The sequence below is a fragment of the Mesoplodon bidens genome (assembly GCF_964165515.1).
Source record: "Mesoplodon bidens genome assembly, contig: HAP1_SCAFFOLD_49, whole genome shotgun sequence".
NCBI classification, from domain to species: Eukaryota; Metazoa; Chordata; class Mammalia; order Artiodactyla; family Ziphiidae; genus Mesoplodon; species Mesoplodon bidens.
In genome coordinates, this window is record NW_027671810.1 from 478,686 (window position 1) to 497,347 (window position 18,662).

Here is an 18,662-nt window from a genome sequence, read left to right on the forward strand (position 1 = left end):
CAACTATATCTCAAGAAAAAATACTATAGGCTGGGTGGCTTAAACACAAATATTTGTTTCTTATAATTCTGAAGTCGTATTTCCCCCAAATACTACTTCACTATTGAGTTGTAAGATCATCTTACATATCCTGGATGCCAGTCTATGTTATGTATATATCTATATCTATATCTATATCTATATCTATATCTATATCTATATCTCATGAATATTTTCTCCAATCTTTGGCTTTCCCTTTCATTTTCTAATGGTGTCTTTAAAAGTGCAGAAATTTACAATTTTGATGTAGTTATAATTTTTTCTTTTATAATTATCAAAATGCTATTTTTAAAATTCTGCAGTAACATGGTTTTAATTATAAATTGGAAAGCAGATAGTATGGGTATGTGATTTTGTATCTCACGCAGAATTTGGCAGTCTGGTAGCTTGTGAATATTTTCTATTTGTGCTATTATTGCATGTATGAATTTATTTACGATAAATATACTTCTGTGATACATAGAGAATATTTAAATTGTCAGGACTTGCTATTTCCCCATAACTTTTTTCCTCTCAATACTCTGAGGACTTGAAATGTTTCCTTTCTTAGTTGGTACAAGGCCTTTGTTGAGGTGGGGGGTGGACGGGAGAGAGATATAAAGAATGTAAAGAATACAAATAATAGCCCAGGTTATTCTCTATGAGGAAGAATGAAAGAGGGCAGAGGGGAAGAAGGATAGGGAACAATAAAGGAAGGGTGAGGACAGGAGAGAAGGGGTAAAAGGAAAGAGCAGTCACTATCAGGAATGGGATTTAGGAAAGGGAGTGTGTAACAAATCGTTCGGAATCCTAGCTGTGTGCTGCCTCCATCTTTAAAACAAATCAACACGATATTCAGTGCTTTCTGGAGGTTGGTTTCCGTTTGTATGCATTATCATACCTAGGCTGTGATATATTTGACATCCTAAATTTTCATGGAGTTTATTTCCCACTCTTTGACATCTGTGTATCTTACTGACACAACTTGAGTACTTCCTACTTTTTCTCATGTCCAATCACCATAAACTCATCAATACAAGGGACTATCATAATGCTTTTGTGATATCCAGATGACTAATCTCCCTATGGGCTATAATATTATAGACATCGGGAGACTTGGCATAGCACTCAAGTAAGACAGAGTTTGAGTGTACTTCTGTCTCTGTCAGATAGAAGTAAACTGCTCCATTATCTTTGCTGTTTGATGTGGAGACAACTATTCGCCAGATCAATAGCTGTATATCAGGAGTTAGAGATGTTTTGATTTGTTCCAGGAAAAAAAGGCCCATAAAATCCAGCAGCTTTGATTAGAATTAGTACCTCATTATCTTATGATAATCAACAATCATTGTCCATGACTTATTTGCCTTTTTTCCAGGCCAAACAGATTATTTAAATGGGGCAGGTGATGGAGATGACCATCTGCATGGTTATTTTAGTCTCTGCAAATTCCCCAGATATGTGCTATTGCTATTTTTTTGGTATTGTTTGCATGTAGGGACAGTTCCAGGAGCTTCCACTTGGCCCTTCCTATGTATTTTTTTCCAGTTGTGGCAAAATATGCATGACATAAAAGTTACCATCTTAACCATGTTTAGGTGTACCATTTAGTGGCATCAAGTACATTCACGTTGTTGTGCAACCATCATTACCATTCATCTCCAGGACTTTGTTCATCTTCCCAAACTGAAACTCTGTACCCATTAAACAACACCTCTCCATTCATCACTGCACCCAGACCCTGGCAATCACCATTCTATTATCTGTCTATATAAATTTGACTACTCTAGTACCTCATAGGACTGGAATCACAGTATTTGTGTTTTCGGTTCTGGCTTATTTCATTTAGCATAATGTCTTCAAAGTTCATCCGTATCGTAGTGTGTGTCAGAATTTTTACCTTTTAAAGGTCATTTAATATTCCATTGTATGTATAGACTACATTTTGTTTATCCATTCCTCTGTTGATGGACATTTAGGTTGTTTCCATCTTTTGGCTATTGTGAATAATGCTGCTAAGAACATGAAATTACAAACATCTGTTCAAGTCCCTGCTTTTAATTCCTTTGGATATATACTCTGAAGTAGAATAGCTAGATCGTATGGTAATTCTGTTTAATTTTTTGAGGAACTGCAATGGAGAAGGGTTCAGATTTCTACACATCCATGCCAATACTTGTTATTTATTATTGTTTTTAATAATAGCTATCCTAATGGATGTCAGGCAGTAGCCGTTCTTAATAGCACTTACGTTGTTTGAGAGTTCTGTCATTTTCCAAGTATGTGTACTCCAAAAATACATTCAGATATGGGGAAATATAGTGTAGGTCACTGCACAGGATTTCTAGTGAGGTGAACTTGTGTCAAAATTCCAATTATCACATGGCTTCCATAAGCCCTATTATGACCTGAAGACCACAGTGATGTTTTGGAACCTCAGGTGTGTAAATTTATCTTAATAATCTCTGAAAAATTCTGAGTTTTCCACTTTTCTTTCTAAACATTCCCCCTGGAAAATTGTAAACCCCTTTGAGGTAGACCTGGAGAAAAAAAAATCACACTCTATACTTTTGACAGTGTTGCAGCAAAGTTTCTGAAGCTGTTGTAGCCACCTGATCTCTGGTTTAGGTCTGGGCGAGGCTGTAATTTTCACTCCTGGAAAATCAATGCAGGTTTCTGCTCATTGTGCTTGAATTTTTTTTCATTTATACAGTTCAAGCCTGCTCATCAATGTAATTCCCAGTGTAAATGTGATTAATCTGTTACTGCTGGAAGTCACTTTGGGTCAAAATACTGCCACTCTGCCCTGCTGACCTTTATGATAATTGCACTCACCTTGTTTCTCATATTAAATGCTACCACTTAACCTCTGCTACTCTGTAACCCCATATTCCTGTTAAAAGCACAGGGGCCATTTCATTGGTGCTATCCCGCATTGTCATCTTTAGCCCACAGAAGACAGATGCCACAGAGGTTTTCAAGGATGCTTGTATTTCTCTCATCAAAGAATGTCTTAATGTCTTGAAGAAGAATGTTATCGATGACCTCTGTGGGGGCATAACTGTGGGATAGTTGAGTGGGTTTCACATACTTAATCCAATCCAACATTCCCATTTTAAGTACATGGATTCCTTTGTCTACATTCTGTCAGATAAATTGTGGCATCTTGCCCTCTTTGAATGTTGCTGACTATTGAATCTATGTTTCAGTCAGCCAAACAAGCCAACGATTAGAGCCAATTCCATCAGCTAGAGCTAATACTTTGAATCTCAGGTAAGTTCTTTATAATAAATTCAACACCTTCCAACATTATATTCCATCTTTCTCTGTCTAGCACTTATAAAATATAAGCCAGGGCTTCCCTGGTGGCACAGTGGTTGAGAGTCCACCTGCCGATGCAGGGGACACGGGTTCGTGCCCCGGTCCAGGAGGATCCCACATGCCACGGAGTGGCTGGGCCCGTGAGCCATGGCCACTGAGCCTGCGTGTCCGGAGCCTGTGCTCCGCAATGGGAGAGGCCACAACAGTGAGAGCCCCGCGTACTGCAAAACAACAAACAAAAAAACCCAAAAAACCATATGCCACACACACATTCTACAGGTTTCTGCTGATACACATTAGCAGGATATAGCATTTCTTTTGATGTATATGCTAACTCCTACCAGGGTGGACATTATACTTGCCTCCTGGGGCCTGCTGGAATCTGACTGTAGTTATTAGGATGCAGTAAGTGCTGATGTGGGTGGGTCTTGAGAAAAGTAGAAATTTCCTTGAAAACTAACCTATTTAGATGAGGTCTTTAGAGATATGTTAAGTAAGGGAAGGTTAGTTTCCTCAAATGGGGAGGAAGAAGGGTGGCTTCCTTTGGCGAGGAAACCACAGGAAGATTTGGGTTAAAAATTTTCATATTAATCTGAGTCTGCCTACCTGCACTTATCCTAAATACTCAATATATCCTTATCTTAATACCCAGCTCTTCCTGATCAATGTCCTGAGATTCATCTGTGAGACTTAGCACAGATGGACCTTGAACTTGCATTTTAATTCTGCAACTCACACTTTTAGATTTGAAACTCGATCCTCAGCCATGTCTGCTGTGTGGCTATAAGACATGAGAAAATTTTAAGGCCCTCAGTGTGGCTCTCTGTGTCTTCCCATGCCTCGATCTGAGAGTTTAAACACCTAACACCTTTTAACATTAAGTGTAAACATTTTCATTTTGTAAGCTCTCTGGTGCTATAAGAAGCAGCTAATGGTCCCCGTGGAGCTTGTAGTTACTACTGCTGTAATAGACAAAATCAGCTGCCGCTTGACATGTAAAAGTATTGTCTTCAACTGGCAATATGTTCAAAGCAAATATTGCTGGTAATTTATTTATTGCTTCCACTACTCTGAAGAAACACTTGTCTTTGCATTGGCAGTGGAGTCACTACTACATTCAAGCTCAAAACCTTATTCCAGAGTCCCATCTTGAGCATCTTTTTCCTGGGATTACTCATGCAGGACAGGAAATCTGCTTCAGGAAGTTTAGAAAGTAGATTTTAATAAAAGGAGCTTGTTTCAAAAGTTATAAAAGCTGGAGTCAAATGAAATAGGAAGGCAACCTAGAGTTTGGAAAGACTGAATCCCCTAAGCAGAACGGTAATGAATGTAGAGACTGCTGGTGGGTGCTGGGAACATGGAGGGAGAAGCTCTTGAGCAGGAATTGGACGCATGAGGGAGACGAAGCCTCAGTTGTACGTACAACTCAAAGAAAGAGGGCATTCTGGGTTCTCCCCTATCCCCTTCTTCCAAACTCTCACCAGTCCTTCCTTTACTCAAAATTAATTGGAAGCTAGTTGTCAGTGAATCCTGGGAAACCGAGTTTTCAGGAGTCAGTCCTCTAAAATAAAAATCAGAGCTGGAAAAAGAGAAATAGTCTTTAAAAATTATTCACACAAATATGCCATCCCTTTACAATAACTTCTCACATTCCAGTTCACTTGTTCAAATACCCCACCACTATGATAGTACTTTGACGCAAAGTCTGTTTACTCCCTTGCTTTCTCCTGATACTGCCTTTGTATCTCTCCTTACTCTCTTACATTCCAGTGTCCATTATCTAATAGTGTGTTTGTCCCTAGCCCTGTTCCAGTGTCTTTTAGTTATGCTGGATCAACCCAAACCATTGCTTTCTCTTTTCTTGATCTCCAGCTTTCAAAGTCTTCCCAAGTAAAGTGTATAATAGTTTAGATGGTTTCCTTTATAAATTCATGATCACTAACCTAAAAGGTCCTTTAATATTGCCCTTTAATTCTGCTACATTAATCTGGACCCATCATTTCCCACTCTTTACAGTTTGTTCTCTCTTTCTGCACTATTCTTTGTTTTTTTAAAAAAATCTTTATTGGAGTATAATTGCTTTACAATGTTGTGTTAGTTTCTGCTGTATAACAAAGTGATTCAGCTAGTGCACTCTTCTTAAATGGCATGTCCCCACCATTTGCTATAATATCCGGAGATAATCTCTTTTAATTCACAGAAAAGAAAAGAAAAAACATTAGGAGAACTTTCCTGTTCATTAACATAATAGAGTTACTACATCTGCTGCCATCTTTATCTCCTTTGGTAATTTAACAGAACAGAAGCTCTATTCCTACTAAACCCAATTCCCTTACTCCTGATTTGGATTGCATCACCTTGCACTCTCTAAGGATCCTTATTTTGTTCAATACCTTCTCTAATCTGGATCTTTTCCACTATCTTTTTTAAACATTCTAAAATCTTCCAAATTGGGAAAAATAATAAAGAAGAGTAAAGCAAAAAAGAAAAGCAAAACCAAACTCACCTTTCTCCACCTGACTTCTATTACTAATTACCACACTATCTCTTCTTCAAAGGCACAGTTTTTAAAATAATTCTTGAAAATGTTTTTCTATATCTTGGCAATTGTGAATAATGCTTCAATGAACATGAGAGTGCAATCTTTTTGAGATCCTGATTTCAGTTCTCTTATACATATACACACACACACACACACACATATATATATACATATATATATACATATATCCATTCAGAAGTGGGATTGCTAAATCATATGATAGTTCTATTTTTAATTTTTCGAGAAGCCTCCATACTGTTTTCCATAGTGACTATATACCATTTTGTATTCCCACCAACAGTGTACAAGAGATCCAATTTCTCCATATTCTCTCTGGTGCTTGTTACCTTTGTATTTTTGAAACTAAGCATCCTAACAGGTGTGAGGTGATATCTCCTTGTGATTTTGATTTGCATTGCCCTGATGATTAGCGATGCTGAGTACCTTTTCATATACATTTTGGCCATTCATATGTGTTCTTTGGAAAATGTATATTCAAGTTCTTGGCCCATTTCTTAATCGAGTTATTTGGTTTATTTGCTACTTAGTTGTGGGAATTCCTTATAAATTTTGGATATTTACCTCTTACCAGATATATGATTTTCAAATATTTTCTCCCATTCCGTTGGTTACCTTTCCATTCTGTTGGTTGTTTCCTTTGCTGTGCAGGAGCTTTTTATTTTGATGTAGTTCTACTTGTCTATTTTTGCTTCTGTGGTCTGTGCTTTTGGTGTCATAGCCAATAAATCATTGCCAAGATCAATGTCAAGAAGCTTTTCCCAAAATGTCCATCGACAGATGAATGGTTCAAAACATGTAGTATATATTTACAATGGAATATTTTCAACTTTAAAAGAAGAAGGAGGTTCTACCATTGTGGCAACAGGGATGAACCTGGAGGACAATAAGCTAAGTAAACAAGCCAGTCACAGAAGGACACATACTGCATAATTCCATTTATATGAGTTACCTAAAATAATCAGACTTCATGGAAGCAGAGAATAGAATGTTGGTTGCCAGGGGCTGGGGAAAGGGAGAAATGGGGAGCTGTTGTTCAGCAGGTATGAATTTTCAGTTATACAAGATGAATAAATTTGAGAAATCTGCTGTACAAATAGTGTCTGTAGTTAACAATAGTGTTAAGCACTTAAAATTAGTTAAGAGGGTCAATTTCATGTTAAGTGTTCTTACCACACACAGAAAAAATGGGACACAAGCTTTTGGAGGGGACAGATACGTCTATTACCTTGATTGTGTTAATTGTCTCATGGGTTTATGCATATGTCCAAACTCATCAAATAGTATACATTAAACATGTGCCATTTTTTGTGCATCAGTTGTACCTCCATAAAGCTGTTTAAAAATGTTTATCTATATTTGATACCTTCACTTTATTACTTCCTTCTCATGCTTCAACCCACTCCCAATAGAATCCATCTTTTATTACTCCAATAAAAAGGTACTTCATAAGTTATTTCCAAATCCATGGATGTGATGTGAAAATTTTATCTCCTACTTACTTGACCTGTAAGTAGGATTTGCTTCTGTCTTTGAGACTTGATTTTCCTTGACCCAAAAACTCCTCTGGTTTTCCTCTAATCTCTGCGGCAGTTCATTCTCTATCTTCTTTGCAGGTGCGTATCCTTCTCCTCAGACATGAAATGTTGAAATTCTTCAAAATTCAGTTCTAGGCCATTATGTCCCCTCACTCTAGAACTCATAATATGATTTCACAGAAACACACAGCTTCAGTTACCAACTCCATAAAGTTTGGACATTTGTGTACCTGAGACCTCTAATCTGAATTCTGTAAATCCAGTTGCCTATTTAACATCTAAATCTGTTCATTTAAAATATACATAAAGCTAAATACTCATGGTCTCCCTAAACTACCGAATCTCTCCTCCTTCATTTTCATTTGTCTTAGTGTGTAGTGACACCATTCACCCAGTTGTATAAACCAGGCACCTAACAATAATCCTTGAGTTCAACCTCTCACATCAGCCACTATATCCTATCCATTATCAATCTTATCCATTTTACCTCCTAGATACTTCCTTAATCTATCTAATGTTCTCTATCTACTCATCGTTGTAAGTGGTCAATTAATGCATGAATATAAATTTCCCTGATTGCTTTGCTTGGTACCTATAGTTTTTATGGCAGAAAAATTTATATAAAAAAAATCCGTTCATCTTCCCTATATCTTCCCTTCTGTTCCTCCCTCCTCCTGTCCCCATTTCAAGCAAGTATCCAGGACTCCGTAGAAACCTCTTCCTCAGGAAATATGCCATTTCTAAGCATCAAGGTGTGAAGGAGGAGATTACAAGGCAGTTGGAGGATTAAAAGCCAGTGAGTACAACAAGCACTGCCTGACACTACCTTGTTACTGGATAGAGCCTTGGAGCTGCACCAACTCATTAGAGGGATGTAGTTGAGAGAGATATAGGGAAGGCATGTAACAGGCATGGCGTATCTATCTCATCGAATATTTCAGCATCCCAAACATTATACAGGAACATTTATAAATGGGACATAAAGGTACAGGTGTCCCGGTCTCAGAAGACCAGAAGGACCTCCACAACACTTTCTTGTTACAGGGTTTTTATACCACTTTGGTTGTATAAGGTACCTCTAATAATGGCTGAGTCTAAATTCTCTACCTGCTCAGTTATTTAAAGAATTAAATTCATTTAAATCAAGTAAAGAAACAGTAGGTTTATAGAAGCTCATAACTGCTTACTTTTTAAAAATTTTTTATTTATTTATTATTTTTGGCTCTGTGTTGGGTCTTCGTTGCTGCGCGCGAGCTTTTTCTAGTTGCGGAGAGTGGGGGCTACTCTTTGTTGCAGTGTGCGGGCTTCTCATCGCGGTGGCTTCTCGTTGCGGAGCATGGGCTCTAGGTGCGCGGCCTTCAGTAGTTGTGGCACACAGGCTCTAGAGCGCAGGCTCAGTAGTTGCGGCACACGGGCTTAGTTGCTCCGTGGTATGTGGGATCTTCCGGAACCAATAGAACTTTATATTCCTTCCTTTTATCAATTTTAAAGGTTTAAAATGCTTTCGATTTTTTTCTTCTTTGACAAACTCAAAGAAGGACTTTTATCTATGAGGTCCACACTTGATATTCTCAGTCAGAAGTCATCTGCCCAAGGAGGGCCTAGCATCTGAGGCCAACAGTCACATCCATGTCCCTCAGATAGGACCCTGTATCCTGGAGCTCAGGCTGCAGGCTCTGCTCAGAGGCTCTCAGAGGCTCAGCATTGCTGCTCTGATGAGCCCAGCATAAAGGAAGGCTCTGTTGAGTGAGGCCTGACGTGAGAACGTGAGGCATGATCAAGCAATGGAGAACTCTGTTCTCCTGCAGAGATCCCAAACTCTCTAAATAACCCAACCCAGGGCCGCAAAGTTATGCTTGGGATTTTATCCTGCAATCTCCAAACGCTCAGATGGGCCATGGGCTTCAACTGGAAGCCTTAGTCCCCCCAGAACGAGTGGCCCTGCCTGGCCTATGATGTTCTATCCTCTCCTTGAACTTCCTAACTTAGGTGTCTCTCTGACCCAACCAATCTCACTGAGAAATGTGAGCAGGGGAACAAGAAAATAAAGAATCATTCTTTGAGAGGCAACTTTTGGTTCCAGCTCCAACACTTAAAGAGCTTGAGAGTCATTACTCCAGTCTTTAGAAGAAGCAAAATCTGAACCAATTGAAAGTCAGTGACTTTTCTTGTAGCATTAGAGAATTAAGGTCACAGGGCAAATCACTCCAAAATCTTCATAGAGGGTGAATGCAGAGAATCATAGTTGAGGTCAGCTTACCTCAAGCAGAGGCCACTGGAGCCATAAATTGATAGGAACACTTAAAAGGACCCTTTGACAAATTGCTAGAGGATGCACATGGGCTAACATGAGAGCGAGAAACTCCTAGGGTCATTATGTTAGGGGGGCCTCCACCTATTCATGGGTTTCGCCTATGGGAACCCCACCAGGTTCTCACAGTGAAGAGCCATGAAAAATTCTGATGTTTCTGGTGGAGGAGTGTGGGAATGGGGAGAAAAGTAACAATTTTGAAAACATTCTGAAATATCCCCTGAATGTTCTCCATAACAGAAGCTTACTCCGCAGAGGAAAAGACTACCAGAGACTTATCCCACATGGGAGAAGGGAAGTTATCCAACTCCAGTTCCCTCTAGCTTTCTTATCTCTTCTAAAAAGTGAAAAGAAAGAAAGAGAGAAAAGAGTTAGAAACATCTGTGAAGAACGCAGGGACACAGGACCACTAAACGACAGATTTAATCATATCGCCTCCCCCCCAGCTCCTTACTACCACATCAACAGGGCTCCAGTATGGTAACAGAGGATCATAGCCGAAAGAGCTGCAAGGCATAGGCTCTATATAAGGAGGAGACTTAGGGGAATCTGAAGACACCAAGGGAGATGAAAACAAGGACACTATAGGAAATTGAAGTCTCTGACATATACAGCTACAGTAAATATTAAACACAACCAACACTTACCTGGATTAACATAAAACTTCACACTAAGGTCTATTTACTTCAGTTCCTATTACCCAATACATTATGTCTGGCTTTTCAACAAAAAATTACAAGGTATGATAAAAAGGCAAGAAAAAACAGTCTGAATAGATAAAGCAAGCATCAGATCCACATTCAGATATGACAGAGATTTTTGAATTGTCATACATGGAATCCAAAATAACCATCGTTTCATGTTAAGGGCTCTAATGGAAAAAGCAGAAACATGCAAGAACAGATGAGCAATAAGCAGAGAGAGGGAAACTCTAAGAAAGAATCAAAAGGAAATGTTGGAAACCAAAAACACTATAACAGAAATGAAGAATGCTTTTAATTGGCTCATCTGTATATTGCCTATGGCCAGGGAAAGAGTAAGTGAGTTTGAAAATATGTCTGTCAGTAGAAACTTTGCAAACTGAAATGCAAAGAGAAAAAGAATTTTTAAAAAAAATTTAACTCAGAATATCCAAGAACTGTGAGACAGTTTCAAAATGTGTAATATACATGTAATTGAAATACCAAAAGGAGAAGAAAGAGAGAAGAGAGAATAAGAAATATTTGAAGAAATAACAGCCCTGGATTTTCCAAAATTAATGACGGATTAACCATAGATTGTGGGAGCTCAGAGAACACCAAGCATATAAATACAAAGAACGTCTATACCTGGACATATTTTATTAAAACTGTAGGAAGCTGAAAGATAAAATCTTGAAAGAATACAGAAGAAAGTAATATCCTGCCTCTAAAGGAACAAGGATAAGAATTATGGGCTTATCACAAACCATGCAAGCAAGAAGAGAATTGAGTGAAATATTTAAAGTGTTGCAAGAAAAAAAAAATCACCCTAGAACTTTGTGTCTAGTGAAATTATCCTTCAAAAGTGAAGGAGAAATAAAAACTTTCTCAAACAAAAACTGAGATACTCATCAGCAGCAGATTTGCCCTGGAATAAATGTTTAAAAAGTTCTTCAAGGAGAAGGAAAAGGACAACTCAGCTCTACATAAAGGAAGGGCAAAGAAGGAATAAATGAAGGTAAAACAAAACTTTTATTTTTCTTATTCTCAGTTGACCTAATAATACTAATGATAGTGTATTGGGTGATTATAGTATATGGATAAGTGAAATAAATGACATCAGTGTTACAAGGGACAGGAGGGAGGAATTGGGAACTCTGTTATAACGGAACCTGCACTACCTATGAAGTGGTATAATGTTCTATATAAAAGTGGCCTTAGATTAGTTGTAAATGTATATTACAAATTCATGGGCAACCATGCAAATATTTTTTAAAGAAGAATACTTGACATGCTAAGAGAAGAGAGAAATGGAATCTTATAAAGTGCTTGTTTAAAATCAGAAAAGGCAGAAAAAGAGAAGAAGAAAAAAAGAATACACATAATAAATACTAAACAGTTACAGATATGGCAGATATTAATCCAACTATATAAAAAAATCACTAAATGTAAGTGTTCTAAATTCACCAATTAAAAGACAGACTGTCAGTGGATAAACCAAGATCCAATTATGTGTTGTCTACAAAACACCCACTTTAAATATAAAGACACAGATGATTAAAAGTAAAGGGAAAGAGAAAACTGTACCATGGTAACACAGATGAAAGAAAGCAGGAGGAACTATATTAATTTCAGACAAAGCAGGCTTCAGAACAAGGAAAGTTATGAGGGATAAAGCGGGGCAGTACATAACAACAAAGGGGTCAACTCTCCAAGAAGACACAACAATCCTTAATGTGTACAGTCTAACAACAGACTGTCAAAATATGTGAGGCAAAAACTGGTCCAACTGCAAGGAGAATTAGGTGAATCCACTGTTATTTTTGGAGACTTCAACACCCCTCTATGAGAAATGGACAGGTTCAGCAGGCGGAAAATCAGTAAGGATATAGTTGACCTAAACAGCACCATCAATCAACTTGATCTAATTGACATTTGTAGAATACTTCATCCAACAACAGAATATGCATTCTTCTCAAGCACACATGGAGCACTGACCAAAATAAACCACATCTTGGGCCACAAAACACACCTTAACAAATATAAAATAGAAATCATACAAAGTATATTTTCAGACCATAATGGACTTCAACTAGAAATCAATTACAGAAAAATAGCTGGAAATGCCAAAATGTTTGGAGAGTAAACAACATGCTACTAAAACATGGGTCAAGGAAGAAATATCAAGAGAAAAAATATTTTAAACTAAATGAAAATTAAAATACAACTTGTCAAAATTTGTGAGCTGCAGAAAAAGCAGTACTTAGAGGGAAACTGATACCATTGAATGCATCTATTTGAAAAGATTTAATATCTTTGAGGGACTCTGGTTTGCTGACCTGATCGATTTCTCCCTGTTTCCAAAATATTGGGAAACATGAATTCCTCCTTAGGTAGCACAGTGCCAGAAGAAGGAGCCCCACCCAATACACAAAGGCAAGGATGGGGAAACCTAGGAAGTTGAGCTGGAGCTCAGCCATGGTGCAGTAAGGCTCCTCAGACAAAGAAGATGGTCCAGATCATCAGAAGTGCATTGCTGCCTCAAGCATCTGGGCATTGAAAGTGCACATTCTAGACTAGAGTTCTAGGCCCACATTACAGAGGTTAAGCGTAAACACCAAAGGTTCTTGAGGGTGAGGGAGGGGACAACACAAGAGAGAGAAACCCACAGTCCTTCCCCCACCATCCAACCCAGCAGATCTATCCATCCCTCCAGGGCCCTTTAGATACCTCTAACCCACCTTCCAACCCACACATTTACATACCATATATTTACCTTAGTGAAAATTTCTATTTATTCCACACGTTACCCAGATATTACCTGAGACTCTTTTACTGCTTGGTGATCTACCTTTGGACCCCACATAATATTTAAAACTCTTCTATGCCAAGGGATTTTTACCTCCAAGCCTTCAACTACAGCTTCCCCTCATACATAATGTGTTCTCACCTGTATGAAGCCAGAAACGTAGTCAGAAGAAATATACACCCCCATATCTCCTCAAAAGAATTCACATTCACCAAAAAGTGTAAGAGTGCAGAGTAGCCTGTACCAGTGAACAGGAAGCATGACAAAAAGGGAAACAAGGGCATGGCACACCCATGAACCTATGGCAAACAACTTAAAAAGCTTTAGTAGTTCTTTTTTTCCTGAAATCCCTCTTCGGCTATTTAGCCCCCTAAGGTTCTCAAATCTAGCCTCCTCCAGCCATACAGTGTCTCATCCTGCTGCTTGCTCCCTCTTCTGAAAAATCCCTCTCAAAACATTTAAAATTCTTTTTTTTTAATTTTACAGAACACAACCCGAAGGACCAAACACACCCTGATTTAAGGAGTGGGCTTCTCTTTAACATAACTTCTAATGAGCACAATATTTAGCAATACGTTTTAGCTTTTTGGAATCACACTCATGGTTACTTCTTCTATGAAAAGTTTTATGATTTTTTTCCCCATCTACTTTCTTACTTGCCACCAAAATTCCTGTTGGCATCTCCATACCTTTTTAAACAATGATGTCATTTTTGTCGATGTGTATATGTATTTATTTCATCTCCCCATGCTAGTCATTTAATAGTTGTAGCCCTTGTGCCTTCATTATTTAGATTATAAACTGCTGAAATTAAGCTGTGTCATTTCCTTACTTTGCTTGCCTGTATTCCCTCGTTGAGTCTGATGAATCAGTCTTGACCCCAGATACCTAATTCTCTCCCTCCCCTATGAGGAGGATACTAGTAATGACAGCTCCTTTCTTTACCTGTCTTCTCCTGCATCCACAGCTCCACTGTTGTCTGTACCCAAAAGGAGGGTCCATTTCAAGCCCACTCCATCTCACATACCTTCCTCCCTTGACTGCAGGAGGTGTATCTGTTCAGAAAAACCCCTCCACATATCTTTGTATCTCTGGTATTGTTTTTTTTTTTATAGAAAGTTTGGTCCTGACTGTCCCTGAGGTCCCTAGGATTCACAACTGTAAAAACATCCTCTAAAGTCTGAGCAATATAAGCTCCACCAAAAGAATTTCCAGGATAGAAGGGGTCATAAAAATGACACATCAAATATATTCTTCAAAAAGTGGCCTTGTCATAAAAAAGGAAAGACTGAGAAACACTGATCCAGATTAAAGGAGACTAAAAACACATGGCAACTAAATGCAGTCTGTGATTCTGAATCCTGTAATGGAGGTTTTGAAAAAAAGCCACAAAGGACATTACTCAATAAATTGACAAAAATGGAATATGAATGGGAGATTAGTTAAAAGTTTTATGTCATTGTTAAATTTACTGAAGGGGAAAACTAACTGTACTGTATGTAAGAGAATCTTCTTTTTCTTAAATACACAATGAAATATTCAAGGAGAAGGTGCATGGTGCATGAAATGTATTTTCAAATATTCAGAAATGTATGCATATTTTTCATATATGTGTGTGTGTGTGTGTGTGTATTCATATATAGAGAGAGTGGAGGCAGGAAGGGAAGGAGACAGAAACAGAGACAGAGAGAGGAGAGAGATCTCAAATGGGTCAAAATGTTAGTAGGTAAGTCTGGATAAAGGGTACATAGTTTTTACCATCCATGCATCTTTTCCACAAGTTTAGTTATTTTCAAATAAATACATTTAAAAAATGGACCATTGCCTGCTGTCCTGGATTTTACCTAAACTTTGGGATTTCTGCCTTTGATTCTTGCAGCTACCACCATCACCATACCCAAACCCCAGAAATGTGTAATGCCAGCTTCAAAAGTTATCTCACATTCTGTCCCAGGCAAGAAACCTGGGACCCTCTGCACATTTCAAGAGGATTTTACAAAATGCTGAAGAAGAGCACCACACCCTCCCCACCAACAAATGTTTTTAAATTAAACACAATACAAAAAAAAAAGAAGGAAAAAAATCAACGTGTTTACAGCATGGAACCCCTAGCTTTTCTGATCTGGTGCCACCAGGTCATCCGTCTTCTGGCGTTTTGTGGTGTGAATTGGTTTGCCAGCACTTCGTCTGCTCTGCTCTCCAGTTACCATTCCTCCACCAGATTAGATTTCCATCTTCCAAAAATGTGTTGACATCTTTTGTTGTATCCTCTCTCCTTCTAGTCATCCTTAAGCACTTATTCTTTTTAAATCCTTTGTTTGAATAGTTTTATTGAGATATAGTTCACATACCATGCAATTTACTCATTTAAAGTGTGTAATTCCAGGATTTTTAGTATACTCACAGATATGTGCATCACAATTTTAAAAACATTTTCATGACTTCAGAAAGAACCCCGTAACCTTTAGCTATTACCCGCCACCCTTCATCTCCCAGCTCTAAGCAACCATTAATCTACTTTCTGTCCTCTCTTGGCTTCCCTATTCTGAATATTTCACATGAATGGAATCATACGTGGTTATTTGTGACTGGCTTCTTTCACTTAGCGTGTTTTCAAGGTTCAGCCATGTTGTAGCATGTATCAGTGCTTTTTAACGCCAAAAGTATTACACTGCATGGATATACCATATTTTATTTACCCATTCATCAGTTGATGGACATTTGGGTTGTTTCTGCCTTTTAACTCTTATGAATAATACTGCTTTGAACATTTGTTTACAAGTTTTTGTGTGGACATATGTTTTCATTTCTCTTGAGTACATACCTAGAAGTGGAGTTGCTGGGTCACATAGTAATTCTATATTTAACACTTTGAAGCGCTGCCAGACTGTTTTCCAAAACAGCTGCACCATTTTTCATTCCCACAAGCAGTGTATCAGGGTTCCAGTTTCTCCGCATTCTCACCAACACTTGTTTTAATCTGACTTTGTTTTTCTCGTCATTCTTGTGTGTGTGAAGTGTTATATCATAGTGGCTTTGGTTTTCATTTCCCTGATGGCTAGAGATGTTGAACCTCTTTTCACCTACTCTTACTTTTTTTTTTCATCTACTCTTGCTTTTAATGGCATTTGGGGAAAGAGAGAAGATAAACAAGTGTGTTTTATCTACTGTGTTTAACTCGGAACACAATAGCTCATTTTAACTATGTGACAGGAAAAATATTTTCTTGTAAATATTTGAAAACACATATAGTAATGTCAAGTCTTTATCAACATGCACAGTTTACTACTTGTATTCTCTCTGCATGTTATAGTTACTGTGTGATTAAGGGAAAGCAATATTGTGCACTGAATTTGACCTGTAAGATTACTTCTTATATGGGGTTGAGGGAGGATTTCATTCAAATGACTCCTTAGGGTTGACTAAAAGGCAGAGCAGAACTGATTGCCAGAGCCTCTAAAGCACAATGCTTTTTTGTCACCAATGCTGTGTACATCTGTTGTGAATAACTGTGTACCACAGGTGATAAGTATCAAAGAAATGTGAGAGCTCTGACATGGGCACATAGCATATGTCTTAAGAGATAGATGACAAGGTGTTTAAATGGGCTTTTGCACTTTAATCATAGTGTAAAAGATGGGATGTAGCACACATGCCAAATGATACCTGTGAAAGCTGGGTGAGGGGTGTATGGGAGGTTACATTGTTCTGTCTGCTTTCGTGCATGTTTAAACATTTTTTACTAAAAAGCTTTAAAAATAATAAAAGATGTAGAGTGACTCATAAGGAGAGGGAGGGAGCAAAAGGATACCTGGCCAGGGTGATCAGTCCATCAAGACTAGAGTTTAGCTATCTCTCAATAAGGAAATTTCAGGAAGTGTAATTCCTTTGACGTTGGGAAAGAAACTTCTTTCCATATAACAGGAAGGAAGAAGGAAAGGAGGAATGGGAAATTTTTTTTTTTAAGGATTTTGATGAAAATTTCCCATCTCATGACTTCTAGTTCCTCTGTGAATGGTGGTTTGGCACATCTGCTGAGCAAGTGGAGATGGCCTAAATTTGAGAAAAGTGAAGGAGATTTGAAATAGATTTGAGTAGCACTGGAGAGAAAATGGACTAAGGAAACAGTGACCTAAGTTCCATTTGTTTTGTTCACATGTTAGTAAGCATGGAATAAGAATTTGTGGAATGGCTGCATTATTTCCAGGTAGCATGAGGGCTGAATTTATCATGGCATCAGTAGACTTGATTGTGAGATTTAATCCAATAGTCATCAGCTACTTATGGGAAGGTATTTCTGGAAAAAGCAGAGATAGGGGATTTTGCCTGACGGGAAGGATTAAAGGTGATTGGATGGGACCTATTTGTAGTGGAGCTTTTTAAATGTTGCTTACCTGATAGACCACCAAGCCTACCTTGGAGAGAGAGAAAAAGAAAACAAGAGCTTGGTGGATAGAGGAAGAGTAAGTGGAAAAACGACCTGAAGTTGAAAAATTAACAAGTAGTATATAAGCTGGGAGGATGGAGGATGAGGCCAAAGGGTGGAATGTCAGACTGTATTATCCCAGATGGCAGAAGTGTTCCTGGTAATAAGCTCTACAGTGTGGCAGTGACTGCACTGGAATGGAAGTAAAAATGAGATGATGTAGGAACAGGGAAGCTGGGTTACTGATAGGTCTATCCACATGGAGGTTAGAGCCCTCCACCACTCCTCACCTCTTCATGTTCCCCACCCTGGGCCCCCTCCCACCTTTTGTCCCTCTCCCGGGAGCTCCACGGAATCTGCCTTCTCTGTGTGACCATAAGCTTCAGATATTGTAGGATCAATGTCATAACTCTGGATAAGAAAATAAAAGTAGTGAGAGAAGGCTGTAGTGGACATCTATTTTTGTTTTTTTGTTTTAACACCCAGTATCCATAAGTCTTTCTGGAAAAACTACCTCAGGTGCTCTCTAGGATACTCACCCTATTTTTGAGTCCCAGTCTGTACAAGTAGAGTTGCCTTCCCTCTAGACCTCATTGTAAGGGTGGGTATGTGTGCAGCCTTGGCCAAAAAATGGAGGTCCATGGTAAGCCCCCAAATGTCTGATAACCCCAGTGCATAGTCTAGGACTCACCTCTGGTTCCTGAGCTGCAGGTATCCTGGGGAGGTGTACCACGGCTCCACCAAGGCTATTAATATCAGTGGTGGCACCTTCATCTTGATTGGTGAACTGTACACACTAAGGGCAATATCTTGTATATTCCCATCAAGCATAGATGGAAGGAAAGCACCATGATCACCTTCCCCAAAGAGGGGGATGCCATCTTGATGACATCCTTGGAGATACTGTTTTAGTGCTCAAAGACACCCCCATGCCTTTTTGATATAAGGCATCAGTGTGCCGTGCAGTTCTCTGGTCAGCCTCAAGGACATGGTGCTTGG

At 38.6% G+C, this 18,662-nt stretch overlaps 1 protein-coding gene across 1 annotated transcript in view; it reads right to left on the reverse strand.

The window, feature by feature from the left end:
- Positions 1-18,653, reverse strand: part of LOC308610985 (E3 ubiquitin-protein ligase RLIM-like) — a gene marked incomplete at both ends in the record, with an annotated part of 69,005 nt that extends 50,352 nt beyond the window's left edge. The window contains 3 exons of the mRNA XM_081259938.1: positions 17,988-18,074; positions 18,355-18,459; positions 18,597-18,653. Coding sequence (XP_081116064.1) covers positions 17,988-18,074; positions 18,355-18,459; positions 18,597-18,653 — 249 coding nt within the window. The remainder of the gene's footprint in view (positions 1-17,987; positions 18,075-18,354; positions 18,460-18,596) is intronic.
- Positions 18,654-18,662: the final 9 nt, after the last annotated feature.